The sequence below is a fragment of the Poecilia latipinna genome, unplaced genomic scaffold (genome assembly GCF_001443285.1).
Source record: "Poecilia latipinna isolate Pla-1442-1.1 unplaced genomic scaffold, P_latipinna-1.0 Scaffold513, whole genome shotgun sequence".
In the NCBI taxonomy this organism is placed as follows: domain Eukaryota; kingdom Metazoa; phylum Chordata; class Actinopteri; order Cyprinodontiformes; family Poeciliidae; genus Poecilia; species Poecilia latipinna.
In genome coordinates, this window is record NW_015113129.1 from 60,478 (window position 1) to 70,760 (window position 10,283).

General features: G+C 36.4%; 1 protein-coding gene across 5 annotated transcripts in view; it reads left to right on the forward strand.

Annotated features, from left to right (window-relative positions):
• Nucleotides 1-10,283, forward strand: part of LOC106952426 (astrotactin-1) — a 223,679-nt gene that overhangs the window by 59,855 nt on the left and 153,541 nt on the right. For all 5 annotated transcript variants that reach the window (XM_015040520.1, XM_015040524.1, XM_015040523.1 and 2 more), the window contains exon 2: nucleotides 7,660-7,841. In XM_015040520.1, coding sequence (XP_014896006.1) covers nucleotides 7,660-7,841 — 182 coding nt within the window. The remainder of the gene's footprint in view (nucleotides 1-7,659; nucleotides 7,842-10,283) is intronic.

The following is a 10,283-nucleotide window of genomic DNA, read 5'->3' on the forward strand; positions in this document are numbered from 1 at the left end:
GACATGAGAGAATTTGTTTGTCTAAATTACTTTGATGGCTTTTTGTTCCTATGTTTGTCTTTTTACACCTTTCACCTAAAGCCAGAGCTTTTGAAATCCTGAAAGGAAAGATAAATGATCTGGCCATGCCTGGACTAGAACAAAAACGGCTTCCTATTAAAAAAAAAAAAAAAAAAAAAAAAACCTTTTATAAAGTGCTTTAAACACATGCATCCTTACAAATTCTTCTGATCTTTGTGTTTGTCTCTGTAACTGATTCTTCTCTCTATAAAGTAGGGTTTTAGTATAATTAATACTTTGGTATAATCACAATTACAAACTTTGTTTGCATTTAAACTGACACAAACTGAGCCGTCTTCATCTTTCCAAGTTGGCGCACAACTTTGCACGGCAATGCAGCTGACAAACTGTTTCAGTGCCTCACTTGAACATTGAATGCTGAGAATCAAAACAGTGACCTGGTAGTGAATTTTTAAAACTTCCAAAACATGGTACTGAAAGGACTCTCCACGGCCCTCTTCAGTTTGAAAAGGCAAAAAGCAAAAGAGTTGTTTGGAAGCCTTTTGGCAGAAAACAGGAGACGCTAATGACTGTGGAGGAGCCTTCTATGCTACAAAGTAGTGCCTACAAAGCCAAGTAGTGCTACCAATTTCATGCACCGTCTTAGAAATAAACAGTGTTCATAAAAACTTTTTTAAAAAAGCATCAAACATGCTGGATGTAATGCTTAATCTTTTTGTGTGATAAAATTTATTTTAACAACTTATCAAAAGCCTTATTATGCCGTTTAATGGTAAACTAGTTAGAGTCTACGGCTAATCTTAAAATATTCAACGTTTATCTTTGCGTTTGTAAGACAGTTTAATATGCGCTGCACATTTCAGTGTTTAAAAACTAGCAATAATTTATCAGGTTTGAAATTACATACAAAAACAAGCTTTTTATTAACGACTGAAGCTGACAAAAGTAGACTTGAACCCAGTCAGAAACCATGACAACATACACAGCTGACTGGAACCATCAGGACTGTATGAATATATTTATGTGAACCAGGATCATTAAACAACTGGTCCCACAAGCGAACATCATGCTTATTCCTGATATGAACACTTCTGTCAGGTTCTAACTTGTCTATTATTTTTGCTGCATAAGTTGACCTTATGCAGCAACATCAACTTATGCAGGTTTGGATTTTGGATAGAACTCCAACAAAATCTCGACTCTGCATTTTCCTTTGCTTTTTGGGCCGGCTTTTTACTTAACCCAATCGTTCTTGCTCTCCTCAGCTTTGCTTTTAACACCCTCACCTGTTTTGCTATCCTCCCTTTAACACTACCACAGTGAAACGAGAAGTAAGAGAGGCCAGCTTCTTCTGACACCGCATGAGGATGTGAACAGAATGACTTCAGCCATCGCTACTCTTCACCGTAACACACAGAGACACACACACACACACACACACACACACACGCACACACACACATTTCTCTGGTGCTGTTAATTCCCAGTTCCAGCACACGGTTTCACGGCCATATGGTCTCTTCCTCGCTTCTCTCCTGTCCCACTGGGTAAACAGGCGTCAAAAAACAGCACTGCTCTCAGATGGTTGTTTAGCTCCTGATCTCCCCTAAACAGATATCTTCGCCTGTCTCATTAGTGTTGAACGTCTCGGTCAATATCTTCACATTAAATTCTCAGCTGCTTGTGTGTGCTCATATTCAAAACTGGCATTGGCACTATAGTCTTTCTTTGCTAGTGTTTGCTGTCACCATGTGTGTCCATAGGTTTTAATAAGGCACTATTTCCATGTCTAATGATAAAATATGTATATATTTTATGTGGTAATGCAGAGCATTCATTAATCTAACCCATATGCTTCATTATCTAACTTGTGAGTGGCATAGAGTCAACATGCAGGCTTGTTTTGCATTCTCGTTATCCTGAGCTTTTTAAATTTTGAAGCAGCCGGTCCTTTTGGTAAGGAAAAATAAGTCCACAATAATTCAAATCAATGTCATTTTCCCATTGAACATAATACTAAATTGTTGCAAGATTTATGCAAGTAATACAGAAATGTCACCGAAGTGACACCTTGATAAACTTACCTAATCACATGCTATGCAAGGAGATGATCTGTCTGCACTGATGAATATTTACTCACATTGCCCCGCTGAAAGTTTGGAGCAGCTGTCGCCTCAGATCTGTCTGACTTATTTTGTAGAGCAAAGAACCTTCAGCCAAAGATGAACAGGTGATTACAAATGAGAAATTACATTTAATACCTAATCCATCATTTTCTATGTTTTGTTTCTTTGTTGTTGTTGTTTTATTTATTTTTTTTAATCTGTTAGCATGTAGTAGTGATGAAGACTACATGCTGATTATAAATGGGGCCATATTACAATTCACAGCGCAATGCATTATGGCCCCAACCAGCATGTTGTCACACTGGGTAAAACTGGGTTTTGCCCGGGTGAGAAATAACTCAGCATGAGATTAAATATTTCGTGCTGCATAAATCAGTATGTGCATCTGCCCTCTCAGTTAGTAGGGAAAGAAGTATGTTACAATGTATAATGCAGCTGAAATCACTCCACGCTAGTTTTACAACATGCAGGGTAAAGAAAAAAAAAAAGAAGACATTTTTAATTTAGATATCATCTGGTTTAGTTACACCTTAGATTTTAGATGGTGTTTAGGATCCTTCAGACTGTAAAGGTAGCATTGTTTTCCTTGACTTATTTAAAGAAGTGCTAGCAGTAATAATGGAAGGAGTTTTCCTTTTCCTTTTAGAGAAAAGTTTGAAAAAGTGGAGTTTTAAAAAATTCACATTGCTCTGTGACTAACATCTGTACAGACAAGAATACAAACCCATCAAATCAATTAATTGAATTTAATTATTTATTTATGTATTTATTTGGTAATAGTAAATATAAAACTTATTGTTCAGTTCAACGCTTCTGTAGTATACAAAAAGGACTGTAGCTCTGGGCTTCCTGCACTAAAGTCACCTCTTTGATATTCAGCACTCTTCAGTTTTCATTTCATGAGTTTCTACATTATCATAATTCAAATAACCATATTTCCTTTTCTGAAAAATTTCCAATATGAAAGCTGATATATGCTGACAGTATAGTATATACTTGTATTATGAACTTCCCTTTCTAGTGATGGTTTCATGATCTATTGAAACCTTGTTTCCATGGTTCCGAAAAAATAAAATAATAAATTCAGGCATCCAGTGTCACACATCTGAAGCAACATGTGAAGTAAAGGGATAGAAAAGTTGTAAGTACGGGTAAGAGCATTAAACTTTTCGTTACCAATGTGAAAATTGAATATTGATTTCTTCCTACCACAGTCAAAACAATTATTTATGCTTTATTTTTGTTTTATGTATTTATGTGTTTATTAGTACCATAACTGCTAGAAATGTCCTCCTTTAAAAAATGTTTTCTGTTTAATATGTTATGTATTATAATTGTCATTTATGAACATTTGTATAAAAATATCCATTTACTTCTGGGAATATATTGCTTGAACTTTAAGTGATCTTCCTGTTTCACCATTTTACAGCCCAAATAAGCAACTAGAGTTATTACTTTTGGTAAATACAAACATTATTCTAATGGCTAGAAAACCTTCTTTTTCCCTAAAGAATTATTTAAAAAATATAAACTATCTATATTATGCTGAAGGTCTGTCCCCCATTGCTTAAAAAAGGCTCTTAACTACCAGAAGCATATTTTGCCATTTTTGTCAACATCCTCATTTATTTTAAACTGCGCCATGTTGCCACCCTCTGTGCAGGTACTGTCCATTTCCGTATGCCTGGGTTAAAGTTTAGGCTTTCAAAATGTCAAAGACTGTAATTTTATTGAACTTCATAGGCAGTAAAACTCTTTCAGGCTAAATGGCTCAGCAAATTTACATTCAGGGGAGGTTAACGAGTAATGCGGCGTAATCGGATTACTTTTGATTTACTTAAATTGCAGTAAGTGGCCACCATGTTTTCTTTTCCTTCCTCTCCACCATTCTTCTTATTCCCTTTTGTGCTTCTCCATCTTAGCCTTCATCCCTTTTTTTTTCCCTTTTCTTTTCTTTTTTTTCTCCTTTTTCTCTGCTGTGTGGCACTGAATGCGGTCCAGTACAATGGTGGTCTCATTACTCAAGCTCTCATGGCAAACTAGTCTCCAGGGGGAGCGAGCACACTTTTTAAAAAAGTGCCCTGTCACATTGAGGCACATGATTTGCATTTAGGTTAAAAACCAGCCAGGACTCCTGAATCTTGTTTACAGGCAGAGGGAACTCCTTCGTCACTGCGCCGTTGGGTCATCAGTTATTGTCAGACCTAATCTTGTTAAACTCGCAATTTTAAACACACACATATCCACGCACATATGCATCGCCGTATCAGTGAAAGCAAACAAAGTGTTTTTGTTTGTAAACAGGTTATAATCTGTATGAGGGCTCTGGCCATTGTCCAGCCTGAAGTGCTTTTTTTCTTTTTTGCCAATAATCAGGCTAATGGGTTGTCTGACAAAGTGGACTGATGCTCACACAGTGAGGTGAAGCACTGAATTGTAATTGTATGCATGTACTGACCGGGCACAAAATATTAATGATATTAGCTTTTATCATAAATAGTTTAAGGCAGGTAAGTGCTTACGTGGATGGTGTCGAGAGAATAAGTTGACCATCCACAAATGAATGCACACGGTTTGCCAGATGGTTTAAATGGGAATCAGAGAAGGAAGAAGGAATGCTTTTTTTTTCTTTTTTTTTAAATCAGGCTTGTATATTAAGAGTTCACATCAACGCAGCAAGCTTTGTTGCTGCTGCATTTACACACAGTAGTTTGTACATGATATTAGATGCTAATATAAAAAAAAAAATTATGAATGACTGCAGGACCATTTTATCATGTGGTGTGCCAGAATTTGAACATTGATGCTCCTACTACCAACAAAAATAGTAACATCAAGTGATATTTGACATGCAGAACAAAACTGGGGAAGTGCCAGCTTAATTACAGCTGCTAGGATGAGGCACATGGGCATTTTGTAAAGAAAAAATTAAATAAGAAAAAACTAGGAATTGCTAAAGAGGTCGATCTGATCTGGCCAGATTTTTTTTGCAGTGTTTAAAGATTGGTTCAAACATTAAAAAATAAATGAATAAATAAATGTTTTGTGCAATATTATGTCCTGTCATTGCTGAGGGATAAGTGTCACTGTGACAGTGGGTCTGAAATTGCTGACATTTTTAGTGATGTCACTATATTATTTATATTTCTTTCTCTGTACTTTTTGATCACCTAGGCATGAAAGTGCTGTGCTATTTACATTTTATGCATCCCACATATTACGTGAACTAATTAATTATCAAGACATTGCTACAACTTCTGAGTAGCACATCTGTAATATCTGTAGAATATGTGCCTTTCTAAATCCCAGAAATCATGTTCAAAATATTTTGTGGCTGTGTTTGCTACATTTCATTCTTAAAGTAACTTCATTTTAGTCAAGTGAAATGAATGTCTGAGGTGTCAATATGGCTAAATTGGAGTAGTTATGTTTTTAATTCCAATCTGAAAACAATGGTTTTATGTCTGTTTTTTTTTCTTTAGATATTGCTAAGGGCCTCAATTACTAGTTATCAGTTTGATGTGTTAATTAATCTACTCAGTATAGATCTAAAATACACACAGGCTTGACCTGTAATGACTACATTTACCTGTTAGGTTAAATGAATAAGATTAAACAGATATATTCCAGCCTTTGAGCTTTGAGCGTCCATAAAGTGCAGCTGCAAATGCTGTGCTACTTGCCTCTGAAGTTTTTCACAGTGGGCTGTAAAAGCTCGTGATCAGCAGTAAAATCTTGCTTGCAGCTATAGATCTTTGGTAGTAATCAGTTTAAAAGTCTTGTGTGGCATAAGGTTAGCCTGTGTTTATATATAGATCTCATTCCGAAGTTTTTCATTTTGTTGTAGATTTTCAGGTATTTTCACACTTTATATCAACTCTCTCCTGCAGCTTTCCAGTGGCGCCTTCTATGTATCTGGCAGCTTTTTGGACATGCATATCTTTTGTCTTTCCTGTTGATCAAACCCAGTCCTGATTGAAATTATGAGGAACCACAGCTGTTCCTGCAACATGTAAAAGAACTTTGATATCTGGCAGACGGTTCTTCAATGCACTGTGGCCCTTCAGTTCATCATTTATCGGTGCTGTCCACTGTGGTCATCAATGCTGCTTTGATATCTTTGTTATATGATTTATTATTTAGCAGCTCTATATATGAACTCAGTCATACTATCTCTTGCAGTGCTGCTCATTTCCACAGCAAATCGTCAGCAGTGCAATAATTCACACCGTCTAAAATAAATTATGCAATTTATGTTGTGGAAATATTAGTTTTAGCCAACAATAATAAAACTAAAAATCTGTGTTCACTGATGCCAAATATTTAACAGATAGTCACTTCAAATAAAAGTGTACAGTTTTCAGCTTTGTTCCTTATTCCATTTATTTATTCACCTTCTACTTTATTTTTCTGCCTATTTCTTGGTTATTTCAGTTTAGTAGTTTTGTAAAGATGGTGTTGCATCCTTTGATCACTCACAATAAAATCTCATCCTAAATGTCCTGGGCTGTGTTGGTTTAAAAATATCTGCAGAATAACTTTTTCTGCAAGTGATGAATGTCCCATTCACACCAGATGAACTGTTACTACCTGTTGTGTTTGATGGAGTGTAAGTGATCCCCAAATTCTTGAATATGCACAAAACTAGCTGAACGTGCAGCATGTTCAGCCTCAGTGCTGGGAAGTATCAGTTAGATTTCCATCTTTGGTCTTTTGGTGCATGCCTTCAGGTATCCTTCATGAGTTTAGTGTGATGTACAAAACAAAACAAAAAAAAAAACATCCATAAAGCTCAGTCATGCATTCCTAATGTTTCTACTTTCTTCAATCTGTGTGTGTTTTTTTTTTTTTTTTGGCATACATCACTAATATAACAAACTAGAGGTGGAGGGTATTGTCTGGGGAATCGAGGTTTGACTGAAGCACTGTGTTTCTCATGCTCCACTGCTTCCATAAACTCTCCATTTAATCATTTTTCTCTCTGAGATTTAACCTTTGTTCTTTTTTTTTTTTTTTTATACCTGAGAGAGTGGTTTTATTTCCAGACCAAATCCTGAAACAGACTAAACTGGGAAAGATCCATCTGGCATCAGTTTTATTTTGGTCATATTGATCATTTCTGGGCACTGTTATCTGCATGTATGAGGAACTGCAATGCAGTTAGAATTATTTCTATCACAGTTTCTTTGGATACTTAAAATGGTCAGACTGACAGCTACCTATCAGGTTTAATAATTTCTCTTTATCCTGTCTATCCTGTCAGTACTTTATTTTAACACTTTTATGGACTTGTTCTACTGTCTTGGCTTAGTCATTATTGTACTTTTCTGAATTTTGAACCGTAATATGATACTTAGAAGAAATCCAGATTTTGTTTTGCTTAAAAAAAGTATTTACATTGATTTTTAAACTATTTATTTATTTTTTTTTTTGTCGTTTTGGTGCAGATTAGTTACTGTTCCAACAACAGACAGTTTCTCATTTGTTGCGTCTTGTGTTTTGTAATTGTTAGAGATCTCTGGGAACTCGGAGGACATCCCTCTGGTGCGCTGGCGGCAGCAGTGGCTGGAGAATGGCACGCTTCTTTTCCACATCCACCATCAGGACGGCAGCGTCAGCCTACCCGAACCAACCGAAGACCCGGCCAACGATTCCACGAAGGAAGAGCTGCGCATACTCCACATCTCTGTGATGGTAAGCATTTTTATTCAGGAAGCTCACAAGAGTACGATAATGGAAATTTTATTGGACATCTAAATTAGAATTTTATGTTTTTAACCATGCAAAATGAGACTTTAGGTTGATCTGAGCTGGAGCACACATATATACTTCAAGAATAACACTTTTGGGAAGCCCAGAAATTTGTAAAACATTTCTTTACGCCATTGCTTACTTTGTCCCTCTGTTCAGAAATCTCAATATGCACATTTTCCTGTAAAAATGCCTGTCATCACATTTCTGTTTTTAAACAAATCAAATGCATATAATTAACTCAAGATTCTTTTTTAGCCTTTGCAGTTGAGCAATTTAATTTTCAGTCATAAGTACATTGTTATTTGTCAGTTGGCTCACACATGAACCCTAAAGAAAAATAATTGAAAAGGTTTTGTCAGGGAACCTAACAAAACAAATATCAACTCCATTCTGGGTAAGAAGAGTGGTCAGATATGTTGCTTTAATTATGACACCACAGTTTTTGATGTGTCGAAAAATATTGTGTCTGATGAAAGATATTTTACCAAATTTGATTGAACATGTATCTATTTTCTGTTTGTTTCAGTAATTCTGAAACTGTGCAAGTTTGACAACATTAATAATACATTCTACCCTTCATATGATTTAAAATGACTTTATTCCTGTGATGAGTGTCTGCGACATTCTGAAGGGAGCCTGTATTGTGAGCTTCCCCTATGGAGGCAGAAACGGAGTCAAGCGAGGGCAGTTTTCACAACTGAAGTTGAAGTAAACTTTACCTTTTTTGTTGTAAGGGAAGCATGAGATGAGTTTATTACAGAGGGACATGAATTTATGAAGTACTAAAATCCAGTAGCTGGGTGTAGATTTTTGCATGCGCCCACCGTATCAGACCTTATCAGCTCTCTTGGCAGAGTAGGAAATGAATCCTTAGAACTCTCCGTTTCCCCCCTCTTGCCCCGAGGAAATGTATATTTATTAGATCTAAGATATGCCACACCTACTCTCAGTGCCCTTTTCTTGCCCAAAGACATTACAATCATGCTGTGATGGATGATATATATTTTCAGACATTGAAAGCTTATAATATCTGCATACACAAATGATTAGTCAGCTTCGGAAGATTTTTGCCAGCGGCTACATCTGCTAACAGAAGCAGGGAGGTACGCTTCAACACCTTCAGACCTAATTTAATTCCAACTAGATTTAATTTCAGATGTAATGACAAATAACTGGCCTTGTTCTGTCCTCTAAATGCTCTACATGCATTAGGAAAAGCCCATCTTCTGGACATACGAGAAATGATGGTGAAAACATTTCTTAGTGGGAATATGAGGCACAGTGCTTCTTATCTCATTGACTTTGCTGTAGTCTCACATGTTTTTTTGCTCTTTGCTCTATCTGTATTTCACATCCCATCGCCCTCGGGTCGGCGTCTTTGTGGTTCCTTACCTGCTAATTCGTCACCCCTAAAGCACTGTGGGGGACGGCAGCTCCATAAAGGTGTAGTAAGGGAAAGATTAGCATCCAAATACAAGCAGACTGTAAGGACAGATGGAAGCTGTGCTACCACTGGGCCACTCAGGCTGCGCTGCAGCCTGCTGCCCAGCTGGAGGCCTCGACCTATAAATCCTAAAGCCATGTCACTAGTTTGGCGTCTTGTGGATATGGAAAAAAGGTCCTGGGAAGTCTGCATAACAGACTTCCCAGGAAAGTGATTATAGCATTTTCTTTTTTATCACTGTGCTTTACAAGTCACTATTTGAACCAAGACCAGTGCTTTTGGACTGACATTTTCCATTTTATGCCTTTGCCACAACATAAAATTGGGCCTTTGTTCAGGAAAGCAAACTGACAGATCATCAAAATGTCAGCCATATAATTTCTCGCCATATAAAACATCTTTGTGCTGCAGCAGAGTAACTAAAGCAGGTTGATTTTCATCAAATCAATCATTCTGTCAAACAGTTAGTCTTTTCACTGTAAACCAACTTGCAACATTGAATAAATAAATTAAATCATATAAATGCAGGAGAAAAAAACCCACATATCTTATCAGTTTATAATTTTGACAGCTTATGGAAATGGAAGTAAGTTTTCTTTTCATTATATGGTACTACTGACATATGGTATATGGTACTACTTTACATCTTCAGACTTACTGTTCTTCTGATGGGAGAAGTTCAAAAAGTTTACTAGAGGGTGTCCAGAGACTTTGAAAATATTTTGGTCTAGTTTCTTCAGCAGCTCTGACACAGATCCTGAAAAGAGGGTCGTGGTATTCCAATTACATTTTCAGGTCCCTTCACTGTCCTCTGTCAGGTTCTGATTGTCTGCTTCGATTTTCTCAGAAAGTGGCCATTTATGATCACAGTAGTGTTTTTTTTTTTTTTTTTTTTTCCCCAAAAAATTTTTAAATTTTTTTTTTTTTTTAAAATTTTT